The sequence below is a fragment of the Poromitra crassiceps genome (assembly GCF_964638095.1).
Source record: "Poromitra crassiceps genome assembly, chromosome: 18".
In the NCBI taxonomy this organism is placed as follows: domain Eukaryota; kingdom Metazoa; phylum Chordata; class Actinopteri; order Beryciformes; family Melamphaidae; genus Poromitra; species Poromitra crassiceps.
Genome location: NC_139636.1, coordinates 32,302,770 through 32,319,543, shown reverse-complemented (window position 1 = coordinate 32,319,543; position 16,774 = coordinate 32,302,770). Strand labels below are relative to the sequence as shown.

The following is a 16,774-nucleotide window of genomic DNA, read 5'->3' as shown; positions in this document are numbered from 1 at the left end:
AAGTCACCCCCTCTCCCTCTTCATGGGATTTCATCCGCCATTCATTTTTCCATAAACCTTGCTTACAATGCTTATAAAAATTGTTTTACTTGCTCAAACCAAGCGATTCGACTATACTTAGAATCAGGGGAGACAATGCAACATTTCACTCACACACACAACAAAAAAAAAAAAAAATCAAATTTCGACTTTCAATAATAAAAGTCGACCTTGATAATAACAACGATTATTCGAAAATTCGAAATTCGATGCCCATCCCTAATAACATGTAACATGTAACATGTACAGTATGTCACATGCAGCCACTTTAGCCCATCTTGCGGTGTGATAAGGGCTCACTAATCCGAGACAAAGAAGGAAGAATGAATGATGCGTTGAGGCTAGAGATGCAACGGTATGAGTTTTTGACGGTATGATAACCTTGGACAAAAATACCACGGTTTCACGGTATCACGGTATCGCGGACCTTTATGTGTTATTGTGAAATCTGGCACCTACCTACCTTACCTACGTAATTTTTTTGGCCGTTGAACAAAATGTATTTTATTTTATTTATTTAATCTAATTAACTTATGTAAAACTAAAACACACATGCTTATCTTTTGTCAAATCGGATTGGACACTGGACATAAATGATTGTTTCAATGTTAATGCGCGCACACACACACGTACACACACACACACATACACACACACACACACACACACACACACACACACACACACACACACACACACACACACACACACACACACTTTTATTTGTATCCAAAAGTACTGTAGGGCAAATATTAGAGATCCAGATATTTTTGAAGAAAGTTGCTGTACAGCACAGTGTGATAGAACAGACACTGGATGCATGTGCTGTAAGCACAGGAGAAATTGTGTAGCGCATTGCTAGCTTACTGTATAATGGATGCAAGCAGACAATGTAAACACACACACACACACACACACACACCTGCCTCTCTGTGCGTCACACACATACCCACCCACACGCGCGCACACACACACACACACACACACACACCTCTGCCTCTTATTTAATGACTTGTTACTTCTCTTCAGTGCAATACGTTTTGATAATGACGTGCTGGCCGGCATAAGACGTTCATTATCGTAACATTATCGTTAGTTAGAGCAAAGACAGCTGAGTGCTAATTAGCCATGTTATGTTATCGATAACGTTAGCCTATGACAGTGTTTATTCTACGTTCATCCTCCTGCCAGTGGAAATGGTTTATGTCCGACACGATGTATGATGACGCAAGACGTTTAACGTACCTTGAATTTGGCAAATAAGGAAGGACGGGTGTTGTTCCTGCAGATGTGCTGATTCATGTTTGAGGTATTTCCCCCTCTAATCCTCCCTGGCCGTCCCTGCTTTTACCGAAATATTCCCACACACCGCGGAGTTTGTCTTTTTCGATGGAGGCCGCGGCCCACCGCCCGGGGGAACGTTCTGGGGATTCTCTCTTTCAGCAGCCATTATCACGTTGAATTACAATAGGCTACGCACGGGTGTAAACTAGGGATGTTCATCAATTATCGATAATCGATAATTGATCGTTGAGGAATGAATTTGAACACGTCGATTTTTTTTCCGACTTTTTTTTTTTACTAGGTTTGGGTGGAATTCGTTCCTCCTCGCCCCACTCCATTGCACAGCTGACTAACGTGAGGTGGAGCTTCATATAGTCTCTAGTTTTCTGGCTGGGCACAGGCCGAGTGGGATAACTGCTTGCTGAAGCTGAGAGCTTTCTGGAAAGCCCGACAGGCAGCTCGAGCGCAGCGCTGCATTCTCAGCGCTTGCTGAGAAGCTGAGAGCTTTCTGCAAAGCCCGACACCAACTAACGTTACGGGGTTAAATGCAGGGTTAAATGCGGGGTTAACAGTCTTTTTTTTGCAAAGAAGACATTAGCCTGCGTCTATTCTTGTACAAAACATAATTTTCTGCGAAGTATTAGTAAAGTTATAAGCGAAGATCGATTCACAAGGATCTGACAGCTGTCTCCGCCATTTGTTTTTTCTACATTGTCATTTGAGGTAACCAAAGCCTTTTAGTAAGAGAGTTGCCATGGCAACTCATAACCCATGGCCATGGGTTATTGGAGTGGGTTACGGGATTTATACAATGGCTGTGAACCAATGGCTGTGAGGCCTGCGGCCTCGTGGGATAACAGCTGATCAGCGGGATATATTTGCCACAACACACTGGCTCTCATGCTATATTGCTTAATTATTACGCTATCGATAATCGATAATTGATCGTTAATTTTCCTGTTCAAAATGAACATCCCTAGTGTAAGCACAATGATTGACTTGATATTCTTGACGATCACAGCTACACTGATTGCTGAGACTGGGCAGCTGGGGGGAGGGGCCGCGTAACTGCACTCTGTCTGGGCACTTTCTCTCTCAGGGGGAAACAGCTGATACCGTGGGGAAGGTATGACGGCAAAACTTAGTGGTTTTGATACCGTGACTTTTTGAAACCGAGGTATACCTTTAAACCGGAAACCGCTGCATCCCTAGTTGAGGCTAATTCTATTCATGTGCTGATCAAGTCGTTTGAGAGCGTTCATTGTTACTTTAATGGGCAGTTTCTCACTGAATCACTGTAGCCTACATCTGCAGAGGTCGTCTCTGCTGACTGCTCTGCCTCCTCACTTCGTCATGAAAGTAGGAGCGCTTGTTTTCTTGCAAGCGACTGAAAATGTGGCAGAATTGACGTCATTTAGAAATGAGATCGCCACTTTCTATGAATCGAGATCGCAATTTGATTTGGATGAATCGTGCAGCCCTCCTAAACCTGAAACCAAACGCATCCTTAAGTATCGTTATGCACCTTACAACTATGTCAGTAGTCTTTTACACTCTTCAAGTATCGTTATGCACCTTACAACTATGTCACTAGTCTTTTACACTCTTAAGTATCGTTATGCACCTTACAACTATGTCACTACTAGTCTTTTACACTCTTAAGTATCGTTATGCACCTTACAACCATGTCACTACTAGTCTTTTACACTCTTAAACATACACACACACCTAGGCCTTAGGGCAGCATTCTTCGAGCTTAGTTGTAGTGTTTAGATGTGCCAGCATGCCACATCTTGTTGAACTGGGCCTGACTGATGTTCAACTGGGCCTGACTGAGTGTCTATAACATACACACACACACACACACACACACACACACACCCTGCCCATTACATACAGATGGAAGGCTGGAGTGGGGAGGGGGAGAGACAGGCAAACACTGGGCCAGCTAGAGAGAGACTGAGACCATGTCTACATTCTACAGGGGGCACGGTGGCGCAGTGGTAGTGCTGTCGCCTCACAGCTAGAAGGTCCAGGACGCTGTGGGTGCTGAGGGTGTGTTCCCCCCATGTATTGAGTGCCTACTGCCCAGGTGGGCTATCTTGTCGAAAGGGCCTTTGTGGGGTTTCCATGTTCTCCCCGTGCTGCCCCCATACAGTACTATATACCCCCTCTCTCCCCCCTAAAAACATGCAGAAGATCATCGTCTGACCAGTGGCGGTTGGGAGAAGTTGCTCCCCGGGCGCTTCGCTGCAGCTGCCCAGCGCTCCTGCCCTGATCCATGGAGGACGAGCCAGGATGGGTCAAACGCAGAGGACACATTTCACGGCGATTTCAGACGGCAGCCCGTCTTTATTGTCACACGAACACACTACAACACATGCATGCAGCCACAACACACACTCATGCTGACGGTGGCCGGTGAAATACGTCCTCTGCATTTGACCCATCCAGACTTGTCCTTTCCTCCAGGGGGCAGGCCAGGAGCAGTGGTCGCTTTTTCTTTCCAGCGCCCGGGGACCATCATTGGACCAACTTCAGATGTTGTCGTCACTGGTCGGATGACGATCTTCTGCATGTTTTTAGTGGGGGGGGTTATGTACGGAGGAACCCCCTGGGGGGTACGGGGAGAACATGGAAACTCCACACAGAAAGGCCCTCTCGACGAGATAGCCCACCTGGGCAGTAGGCACTGAAGATATGGGGGGGGTCACAACTCCAGCGCCCACAGCGTCCCAGGCGAGAATCGAACCCAGGACCTTCTAGCTGTGAGGCGACAGCGCTACCGACTGCGCCACCCTACACACCTGTGTGTGTGTGTGTGTGTGTGTGTCAGAGTCCTGCACCGGGTCGGGGTCCCGCGGGGCCCCGCCGGGTACCCGCAAAAAAACGCGGGGGGGGCGGGTAAAAAATACACTTCTGTAAATTGGTGGGTCGGGCGGCGGGTAAAAATTAACTAAATGCCGACGGGCGGCGGGTGGAACAACGACAACGTATGAGCCATGTGTGTTTTTCTGTTGCACTCAGATGGAGGCAGGGGGTGTGTCTGGCAGGGGGGGTGTCTGGCAGCTGGTCTGACTCAAACAGGAGAAAAGTTTCTGACGCACGTTTTCGCTTTGTTTACATAACCGGCATCGTTTCAAGTATGCGCATACTGTGCAATGTGTGACGCTATATGGACTGCACAAAACATTCAAAACTCAGCTGCGGTCAAGGTGATTGATTGGAGACAATACGAGTCGGACAGATAATATAGGCTAACGTTAGCTTCCAGTCAAACATACACACTGGCTGTTTTCATAGCAACAGGCAAGAACATGTCATGGATGGATAGCGTGAAAGTGGAGAGGTCTCATCCCAACATGGATTTACGTTCCTCCAACAGCAATCATAAAGGCAGTATGGATTATACCGGACATATTGGAAATAGCTGGTAAGTCACTTTGCTTGCTGTAACTGTCTGTGTGTCTGATAGCAGAGCTATCCAGCTGGTTAGTGAGCTAGCAGCTGCTAAAAGCTAATTAACGTACATCAGCTGACGAGTCTCGGCCAGAAAGACTGCTGTTCGCCTCTCGTGTGAAACGGTGGCAGTTTCGTTAGGTTCACTACAAAATGTTTGCACTGCACATTAACGGTTATTATATATATGCGGTTCCGGGTCGGGGGGCGGGTCTCATGTCTGCGGGGCGGGGTGGGTTGCGGTACTGATTGATCATATGTGCGGGTTCGCGGAGCGGGGTCGGTACTGCACGTCGCGGGGCCGGGCGGAACCGGGTCTTGAAAATCAGACCCGCGCAGGACTCTGGTGTGTGTGTGTGTGTGTGTGTGTGTACTAGGTGCCGTGCACGTGTGTCCATGCCAAAGGGCGTTTGTGACAAAATAAAGACGGGGTTTGTCTGTCCGGTTTAATCTTTAATCTTAATTAGCCCATTTTTTATTTGCACCCATTGTCCACACTACCTCTATAATTGTTCTGAGCATCAAGCAGTTTGATGAAACGTAGGCTTTTGGCCTGGCCCATCTTCGTCACCAAAATCTGCGGTAGAGTGGGAGTGTGGACAAGGGGTGTAACGACGCATTACATAAGAACTGCACAATATGCAATAATGTAATAAAATGTCACTTTCAATATGTAATAACGACACATTATGTAATAAATCGTCTGAACGAAATATGTAATAACGTTTGCCACATTTTGAAATGAATGTATTACATATTGTGCAGATTATTACATAATGTGAGGGCTGCAGTTTTTTCTGTTTGAAAATGTAATAAGTGACGTGTTATGTAATAACATTACAAAATGCACTGACTGTCATTTGAAGAAAAAAAAGTAATAAATATATTTGATTATAAAAAGCATTTAAATTCCCGGACTTTCCTAACATGCAACAGAGTGTCGACACGTGCTAATTAACCCAGAATGCACAAATGTCTTCTTTTGATCATATTCTATAGACCTTATTCGATTGATGTCACTCACGTACGGGCACGCCCAACGCCGCCATATTGTTGACATAGCGCTGCAGCTTTAAGTGACAGTCTATGTGAGAGCAGCGTTTATAAGAAGCTAGCCGCCGTTAGCGTTACCTGTATCGTTCCAATTGTGTTCGGATGGTGACCTGCGTTAGGCATGGCTGTAATGACAGCAATAAAGTCCCCGTGGTTTGTTTCTATCTCTACCGTCCACAGACGTGAAGGGAGCGAGACGGAGTATAAGTCGGCACACAGGAGATGTGTGGATAGTTAGGAGAGACAGGTGAAACTTTCTGACAGCTCCTCACAGCAAAGTCTGTTCACCTCGTGTTTTCTTTTGTTTATTATTACAGGCATTAAAGGAACACTCCGCCCATTTTCAACCAGCTTTGTATCATTAGAACATCAGTAGTATATCAGAAAACTGTAAACTGTTTTGAAGTCTGTCATCTAATTTGACAGTTATTGAGTGTTAAAGTGTGGACCAGTGACACTAACTCAAATTAATAACTCATTAACTCAAATCAACTCTCAATAACTGTCAAACTAGATGAATGATGACTACCGGTAGTTTTACAGTTATTGAGAGTTGATTTGAGTTAATGAGTTATTCATTTGAGTTAGTGTGGACCAGTGATGTCACTGGTCCACACTTTAACACTCAATAACTGTCAAATTAAATGAGAGACTTCAAAACAGTTTACAATTTTCTGATATACTACTGATGTTCTAATGATACAAAGCTGGTTGAAAATGGGCGGAGTGTTCCTTTGAATCACCTCATTCAATGGAAAGGAATTGCTTTAAAATGTCCCCATTCGATGGGGTGGAGTTGTACAATCTCTACAACCCAGTTTCTCTGGGTTGTAGAGATTACTTGCAAAACCCCATTCAATGGACAGCTCTACAACCCAGTTTCTCTGGGTTGTAGAGATTACTTGCAAAACCCCATTCAATGGATAAACCTGGGGTCTCCGAGGCCTGGGTGGGCCGTAGGACCCTGTGGAGGTCCTGGGGTCGTTTCGGGGGGTCTGCGGGCCGAACGGAAGGTCTGGGGGCCGAACGGAGGGTTCGAGACCCTCGGGGGTCATCTCTGGAGACCCCTCCAAGCCTCTCCCATGCCCCATGCCTAATCCTAACCCAGACCCTAACCTCTCCCACCCCCATGCCTAAACCTAACCTCTCCCACCCCCATGCCTAAACCTAAGCTCTCCCACCCCTAACCCTGAACCTAACCTCTCCCACCCCCCATGCCTAACCCTAACCCACCCCCCATGCCTAAACCTAACCTCTCCCACCCCCCATGCCTAAACCTAACCTCTCCCACCCCCATGCCTAAACCTAACCTCTCCCACCCCTAACCCTAACCTCTCCCATCCCCCATGCCTAAACCTAAGGACACAGGGGTCCAAGCAGACCCTCCCCATGCCTGCAGAGGTGGGCAGTGTGGTTGAGAGAAGAGCCAATGGAGAATCCTATCCATTAAATGAGGTTTTGCAAGTAATCTGTACAACCCCTGAATCCTACCCATTAAATGGGGTTTTGCAAGTAATCTCTACAACCCCAGGGAAACTGGGTTGTAGAGATTGTACAACTCCTCTCCATTCGATGGGGGCATTTGAATGCAATTCCTTTCCATTGAATGAGGTGATTCATAGTAGATCGGGTGCGCATACAAACACCAACTCTGGGTTTTTATTGCTGTCATCACTATCGCTATTTTGTAATGGAACAGAAACGACAATAAGGCCGTTACTATAGTTGTCAGCTGCAGGACGGTATGTCAACAATATGGCGCTGTCCGGGGTTAGCGAATAAGGTCTATAACCACCGGGCATTACGAGCGATTTAGATGTTTGAATTCTGATGACCTGGTGACTCATTCCTTCAGGGGATCATATTGTGATAAAAATGCTTTGTATGGCAATTAACAGTCACAAAATCCGGTGAAACATTCCCTCTAAGCACAATTTGAATGATAGGTTAATAGGTTAAGATTACCTTTAGGGTTAACGTTAATGTTAGACACCAATTTCTGCAACATTACTTTGCGAAATGCGGGGCAGCTCATTCACTGATTCACCTAACGTTAACCCTACAACCCTGAAATACACGTTACCAAACGTTTTTTTTTAGAAGGCTGGCAATGCTAGGCTATGTCATCAAAATAAAACATCACCATGTCTGTAAATTAGTGCTTGCTTGCAGTTGCACTGAGAGCATGTGTGTGTGTGTGTGTGTGTGTGTGTGTGTGTGTGTGTGTGTGTGACAAATTACCTGTGTGCCTTGAAAATAAGGTGGTTCAAAATAAAGTGGTTAAATGCAACCTTTTTCTTCTTGTTTTTTTAATGAATAAAAACGGGTCATTAAAATGATCAATAATTATCGATATCGACTGATATGAAATATTTGATATCAATATACTTGTTAACTACGGTATATTGCCCGGCCCTATGTTGCAGGATCAAACACTGTCTGTCTCTATCCTGTGTGAGTGTTGCAGGATCAGGGGACAGAGCAGCACTGCACATCAAAACCTCTATCCTGTGTGAGTGTTGCAGGATCAGGGGACAGAGCAGCACTGCACATCAAAACCTCTATCCTGTGTGAGTGTTGCAGGATCAGGGGACAGAGCAGCACTGCACATCAAAACCTCTATCCTGTGTGAGTGTTGCAGGATCAGGGGACAGAGCAGCACTGCACATCAAAACACTGTCTCTATCCTGTGTGAGTGTTGCAGGATCAGGGGACAGAGCAGCACTGCACATCAAAACCTCTATTACCAGCTCAGTGGCCTTGTGGTCTGAGTGTCCGCCCTGAGACTGGGAGGTTGTGAGTTCGATCCCCGGCCGAGTCATACCAAAGACTATAAAAATGGGACCCATTTGCCTCCCTGCTTGGCACTCAGCATCAAAGGGTTGGAATTGGGGGGTTAAATCACCATGTGATTCCCGAGCGCGGCGCACGCTGCTGCTCACCGCTCCCCCAGGGGATGGGTCAAATGCGGAGAACAAATTTCACACATTGTGTGACAATCAGTGGGACTTTACCTTTACCTTTATCCTGTGTGAGTGTTGCAGGATCAGGGGACAGAGCAGCACTGCACATCAAAACACTGTCTGTCTCTATCCTGTGTGAGTGTTGCAGGATCAGGGGACAGAGCAGCACTGCACATCAAAACCTCTATCCTGTGTGAGTGTTGCAGGATCAGGGGACAGAGCAGCACTGCACATCAAAACACTGTCTGTCTCTATCCTGTGTGAGTGTTGCAGGATCAGGGGACAGAGCAGCACTGCACATCAAAACCTCTATCCTGTGTGAGTGTTGCAGGATCAGGGGACAGAGCAGCACTGCACATCAAAACACTGTCTGTCTCTATCCTGTGTGAGTGTTGCAGGATCAGGGGACAGAGCAGCACTGCACATCAAAACACTGTCTGTCTCTATCCTGTGTGAGTGTTGCAGGATCAGGGGACAGAGCAGCACTGCACATCAAAACCTCTATCCTGTGTGAGTGTTGCAGGATCAGGGGACAGAGCAGCACTGCACATCAAAACACTGTCTGTCTCTATCCTGTGTGAGTGTTGCAGGATCAGGGGACAGAGCAGCACTGCACATCAAAACCTCTATCCTGTGTGAGTGTTGCAGGATCAGGGGACAGAGCAGCACTGCACATCAAAACACTGTCTGTCTCTATCCTGTGTGAGTGTTGCAGGATCAGGGGACAGAGCAGCACTGCACATCAAAACCTCTATCCTGTGTGAGTGTTGCAGGATCAGGGGACAGAGCAGCACTGCACATCAAAACACTGTCTGTCTCTATCCTGTGTGAGTGTTGCAGGATCAGGGGACAGAGCAGCACTGCACATCAAAACACTGTCTGTCTCTATCCTGTGTGAGTGTTGCAGGATCAGGGGACAGAGCAGCACTGCACATCAAAACACTGTCTGTCTCTATCCTGTGTGAGTGTTGCAGGATCAGGGGACAGAGCAGCACTGCACATCAAAACCTCTATCCTGTGTGAGTGTTGCAGGATCAGGGGACAGAGCAGCACTGCACATCAAAACCTCTATCCTGTGTGAGTGTTGCAGGATCAGGGGACAGAGCAGCACTGCACATCAAAACACTGTCTGTCTCTATCCTGTGTGAGTGTTGCAGGATCAGGGGACAGAGCAGCACTGCACATCAAAACCTCTATCCTGTGTGAGTGTTGCAGGATCAGGGGACAGAGCAGCACTGCACATCAATATAAAGATGTATATAAAGAAGCAGGACGTCATGTGTAGGTCCGTCGGCTCACCTTTCCCGGCTCTCCACTGGTTGTTCCTGGTCGGCGCTGGCATGGCGTCCTGGCCTTGCCCGGAGGGGAGGGGCGGAGGCGGGTGAGGAGGAGGAGAAGGGAGGTCTGGGTGAGGAGGGGTGAGCTCCTGGCTGACCCTTGACCCCGGGTCCCCTCGCACTGGCCCTGAACCCACGCCGGCCTCCCTGGCCTGGCTCTGTGGGGGTGAGAGACCAGGCAGACGAGGGGTTAAAAGCCACAGTCCAAAGGTTAGGGATAAGTACACAGCATTTACTCCTCTGCTTAAAATAGCCCGTTTGCTTGCTGGAATAGGCGTGGGATACGCTCCATGTGTGTGTGTGTGTGTGTGTGTGTGTGTGTGTGTGTGTGTGGGATACGCTCCATAGGGCTAAGTAGGGGCGACTGTGAACTCAAAACGGCGTTTGGGTCGAGTTGAGCCGTTTCCTGACCAAATAGTGAATTGTTTTTCTGCTCTGCTGCTGTGGGGATGATCAGCTGAGATTGGTGTTTCCACATCGCTTCCCACACCCACAATCTCTTTGTCCCATGTGGGCTCATCGATCTATCAGTGATACCAGTTCTGATACCCGTTGGAGCATGTAATCACTGTGTGTGTGTCTGTGTGTATGTGTGTGTGTGTGTGTGTGCCACCTGCTGGATGCTGTGGGGAATGCTATCACTAATTGCTGATACCCGTTGGAGCATGCAATCAGTGCGTGTGTGTGTGTGTGTGTGTGCGCGCATGCGTCACCTGCTGGCTGCCATGGGTAGTGCTGTCACTAATCGACATGCACGTGACCTGCTGGCTGCTGTGGGTGGTGCTGCGTGTGTCACCTGCTGGCTGCTGTAGGTAGTGCTATGGCTAATTGGCCATTTTTGGCCATAATGACCTCATTAACAAGGCTAGGTCAAAACCTAGCATATGGCTATTATTTCATTCCCATTCACTCTGCACCGCTCTGACGCGTTTTACGTCACGACCGCCTCACGACAGCGCATCACACATGCGGAACTCTTTTGTGTGTGTGTCCGCCTCTAGGGGGCCTCCACGCCCCTCCACTGCTCCGAAATCAAAACACTCCGTCAGCCATCTTTTTTGCCCCGCTTCGACTGCTAGCTAACTTAGCTCACCATGGCTCAACCATGGCTGAAGGAAATATTCCTGATCAAATTGACGAGTTTGATATGGATTAAGAAAGAAGCTTTGTAAAAGGGTCAAATACAGCGTAGCAAATGTTCAATTCATAAGGAATTGCATGTCAACCGAGGCTGCTAGAATGCATATGAATGCCATGATGGGGCACGGTGGCTCAGTGGTAGAGCTGTCGCCTCACAGTCAGAAGGTCCTGAGTTCGATTCTCGCCTGGGACACTGTGGGCGCTGTGGTTGTGTTCCCCCCATATCCTCAGTGCCCACTGCCCAGGTCGGGTATCTCGTCGTAAGGGCCTTTCTCTCTGTGTGGAGTTTGCATGTTCTCCCCGTGCTCCCCCAGGGGGTTCCTCCGTATATAACCCCCCCACTAAAAACATGCAGAAGATCAGATCGTCATCGTCATCCGACCAGTGACGACAACACCCGAAGTTGGTCCCCGGGCGCTGTACGAGAAAGCGACCACTGCTCCTGGCCTGCCCCTCGGAGGAAAGGACATGCCTGGATGGGTTAAATGCAGAGGACACTTTTCACCGGCCACCGTCAGCATGAGTGTGTTGTGGCCGCATGCATGTGTTGTGGTGTTCGTGTGACAATAAAAGACGGGGCTTGTCCCGTTACGAGAGTGATCATATCCCACCTAACTTACTGTTTAACAAGCTGCTCACAGGCAAGTAGCTCAACCTTGAGGCCAGTAGAATGTAGAATCGTTATATAAACAAAGCATGAAAACCCTTGATAAGAAACCTAATCATTTTCACCACTGCAAGTTATTGGAGAAATACAACCTGGGAAAACCTGATCAAACATGCAAATATATGTCTCAATGTCTCGTCTTTAAAATTGTTCGTGGCATCGCTCCTCCCCCACTCGGTTGCTTTGTTAGGCAACGAGCAAACACAAATTATATTACAAGAGGAGTTACAAGAGGGGACTGCATCATCCCTCTAAGAAAATCCCGTTAATTTCACATGATCTAATCTGACCCCCATTCAAAAAAGTGTGGACACCCCTGCTTTAGTCAAGCTGCCTTTTCAATGAAAGCAGCACATGAATGGAATGCTGAACCAGCCCACATCAGAGAAGTCACCACCTACAGGTCATTTTCTAGAGCGCTAAGAACATGGCTCACAAGCCACCAAGTCTGCCAGCAAGTCACCAAGTCTGCCAGCACTAGTTTGGATGCCATTCTATTCTATGTGCCCTATTGCTCAACTTACCTCGGTGTTACCTGCCCTGTTGCTTATGTCTATCTTTGATATTAGCACTTATGTGGTGCTGCTGTTGTCCTGCCGCTTGTCTTTGCCTACAGTATGTCAGTAGTGCTGTTATAACTGTTGTCCTGTTGCTTATGTCTGTCTTGCTTGTCTGCTGTAGTGCTACTGTATTGTTCAGCTGCTAATTTCATCAAATTTGCCTCAAACATCGGCTTGGACTCAAGGATGAACTGATTAGATTTTGGTGGTCAAAGGTCAGAGGCCAAGGTCACTGTGACCTCTCGAACACAATTTTCAAGGTTGTTAGCACAACATCTCACGAATGCCTTGACGTAATTTCATCAAATTTTCACTCAAACATCGCCTTGGACTCAAGCATGAACTGATTAGATGTTGGTGGTCAAAGGTCAAAGGCCAAGGTCACTATGACCTCTCGAACGCCATTTTCAAGCTTGTTAACGCGATATCTCAGGAATTCCTTGACGGAATTTCATCAAATTTGCCTCAAACATTAACTTGGCCTCAAGGATGAACTGATTACATTTTGGTGGTCAAACTTCCAAGGTCACTGTGACCTCACGAACGCCATTCCCAAGTTCGTTAACGCAATATCTCAAGAACGGCTTGATAGAATTTCTTCTGATTTGGCTCAAACATCGACTTGGACGCAAGGATGAACTGATTCCGGTGAACTGATTCCATTTTGGTTATCAAAGGTCAAAGGTCAAGGTCACTGTGACCCCTCGAATGCCATTTTCAAGCTTGTTAACGCGATATCTCAGGAATGTCTTGATGGAATTTCTTCGAATTTGCCTCAAACGTCCACTTGGACTCAAGGATGACCTGATTACATTTTGGTGGTCAAAGTTCAAGGTCACTGTGACCTCTCACACACCCAATTTTCAAGCTCTGTAACGCAACATCTCAGAAGCGCCTTGACGGAATTTCTTCCAATTTGCCTCAAATGGCGATTTGGACTCAAGAATGAACTAATGGCGTAAGTCCGTGTTGCGGTCGTTCTAGTTTTTAAACTTGTTTCTTGATTTTAGGCTGCCAACAGTTTATCAATATGCACTGTCCCTGTGAAAATAAATAAATGAAAAAAACAACACTGGACATCATCTTGAAACAATGATCGACATTCTCACTATATTCTAGACATTGTATAGACCAAACAACTAATAGTCTAGGACCTGACTCAGATATGCATAGAGAATATCTCAACAGTTATAGACCAATATGACCCCTGCGAGGGGTGAAAAACCAGAAGAATGCCAAAATGTCCCTTTTGACACCACAGGTGAATAGGATTTTTTTTAGATAAATGTATATATATATATATATATATATATATATATATATATATATATATATATACATATTCTGAACAATCTGTAGTCAACAGTTTATATGCTAATTTATGCATATTTAATGATATATTGCTTGAATTGCACATTAAACTTTTTTTTTTTACCTTTATTTATACAGGGGGAGTCTCACTGAGAGCAATGCTCTCTTTTTCAGGAGTGCCCTGTTCACATTCACACACACATTCATACCTGGAAGCTGACCAGTACAACCACAGTCTGATCTGCTGGCCACTGATCAGCTCCACTGGAGCAGTTGGGGTTAAGGGCCTTGCTCAAGGGCACCTCAGTGGTGGTAATGAGGGAGGGGCAAGTGCTGCCTTTTCACTTTCCCCACCCAGATTTATCCTGCCGGTCCCGGGGATTGAACCGACGACCTTCCGGTCACAAGCTCGCTTCTCTAACCATTGGGCCACCACTGCCCCCTTTTTGTTAAGAAAAAGTGTAATACAAAAAATATTTCTTTTAAGAAAATGTAACTGGTAGAAATGCATGAGGATATCTTTGAAGGGGGGGGGGGGGTCCCATTCACTTAAAAAGAAAATTGCCATTTTGGGGGTTTTCGTACCGGATAGAGATTTTGGCACACATCCCAAGTTGTTTGCAGGGCTCATATTAGTCTATAACAGTTGAGATATTCCCATCTAAATGAAGTGCATACATATCTGAGCCAGGTCCAAGACTATAATGGATTAAACAAGAAAGTAATCAACAGATTAATTGACAATTAAAATAATCGTTAGTTGCAACCCTACTTTTATCTGTCCTAAATGGTTTGTGCTGCTGTATGCTGTATGGTTCCAACTAGCCCAGAGGGAAAACCCAGCATGTGCAATCACACACACGCACGCATGCACTGTGTACACACACACACACACACACACACACACACACACACACAGAGTGGGGCAGTAGATCTGAAACCAATTAAGTGTGCTACTGCCACATCCGCATGTTACTGAGCCAAAGCCACCAGCTCCTCCTCTCTCAGTACACTATAAGATAGGTGGAAGAGACACTGACTCAGGACCAGTTACATAAAGTCATAACAGGACTCTGGGACTATAAGATAGGCGGAGGAGACACTGACTCAGGACCAGTTACATAAAGTCATAACAGGACTCTGCAACTATAAGATAGGCGAAGCAGACACTGACTCAGGACCAGTTACATAAAGTCATAACAGGACTCTGCGACTAAGATAGGTGAAGGAGACACGGTAACGCTTTAGAATACAGCCCGCAAATAAGCATGTAGTTAGAGTATAACAACGGGGTTTAGGGCTGTAGTTATAGTCTAACTACGGGGTTTAAGGAGTGAATTATAAGATCTGTACTTATAGTCTAACTACGGGGTTTAAGGAGTGTAGTTATAGTATAACAACGGGGTTTAAGGAGTGTAGTTATGGTATAACAACGGGGTTTAAGGAGTGTAGTTATAGTCTAACAACAGGGTTTAAGGAGTGTAGTTAGAGTATAACAACGGGTTTAAGGAGTGTAGTTAGAGTCTAACTAGACTCCTTAAACCCCGTTGTTATACTCTAACTACACTCCTTAAACCCCGTTGTTATACTCTAACTACACTCCTTAAACCCCGTTGTTATACTCTAACTAGACTCCTTAAACCCCGTTGTTATACTCTAACTAGACTCCTTAAACCCCGTTGTTATACTCTAACTACACTCCTTAAACCCTGTTGTTATACTCTAACTAGACTCCTTAAACCCCGTTGTTATACTCTAACTACACTCCTTAAACCCCGTTGTTATACTCTAACTACACTCCTTAAACCCCGTTGTTATACTCTAACTAGACTCCTTAAACCCTGTTGTTATACTCTAACTAGACTCCTTAAACCCCGTTGTTATACTCTAACTACACTCCTTAAACCCTGTTGTTATACTCTAACTAGACTCCTTAAACCCCGTTGTTATACTCTAACTACACTCCTTAAACCCCGTAGTTACCCTGTAAGTACAGTGTGGTACCCCGTAATTAGCCTATAAGTACAAACATTTGTCCCCTGCTTCATAATACAGCCCGCGACCCCGTAGTTAGACTATAAGTACAGATCTTGTTACCCTCTAGTTAAAGTATTTTTTCACTCCTTAAACCCCGTTGTTATACTCTAACTACACTCCTTAAACCCCGTTGTTATACTCTAACTACACTCCTTAAACCCTGTTGTTATACTCTAACTACACTCCTTAAACCCTGTTGTTATACTCTAACTACACTCCTTAAACCCGTTGTTATACTCTAACTACACTCCTTAAACCCTGTTGTTAGACTATAACTACACTCCTTAAACCCCGTTGTTATACCATAACTACACTCCTTAAACCCCATTGTTATACTATAACTACACTCCTTAAACCCCGTAGTTAGACTATAAGTACAGATCTTATAATTCACTCCTTAAACCCCGTAGTTAGACTATAACTACAGCCCTAAACCCCGTTGTTATACTCTAACTACATGCTTATTTGCGGGCTGTATTCTAAAGCGTTACCGGAGACACTGACTCAGGACCAGTTACATAAAGTCATAACAGGACTCTGGGACTATAAGATAGGCGGAGGAGACACTGACTCAGGACCAGTTACATAAAGTCATAACAGGACTCTGGGACTATAAGATAGGCGAAGGAGACACTGACTCAGGACCAGTTACATAAAGTCATAACAGGACTCTGCGACTATAAGATAGGCGAAGGAGACACTGACTCAGGACCAGTTACATAAAGTCATAACAGGACTCTGCGACTATAAGATACGCGAAGCAGACACTGACTCAGGACCAGTTACATAAAGTCATAACAGGACTCTGGGACTATAAGATAGGCGAAGCAGACACTGACTCAGGACCAGTTACATAAAGTCATAAAAGGACTCTGCGACTATAAGATAGGCAAAGGAGACACTGACTCAGGACCAGTTACATAA

The 16,774-nt window shown here is 45.9% G+C and overlaps 1 protein-coding gene across 1 annotated transcript in view; it reads right to left on the bottom strand.

The window, feature by feature from the left end:
• zcchc14 (zinc finger, CCHC domain containing 14) overlaps positions 1–16,774 on the bottom strand; it is a gene marked incomplete at its 5' end in the record, with an annotated part of 70,524 nt that overhangs the window by 33,270 nt on the left and 20,480 nt on the right. The window contains one exon of the mRNA XM_083654833.1: positions 10,098–10,293. Coding sequence (XP_083510959.1) covers positions 10,098–10,293 — 196 coding nt within the window. The remainder of the gene's footprint in view (positions 1–10,097; positions 10,294–16,774) is intronic.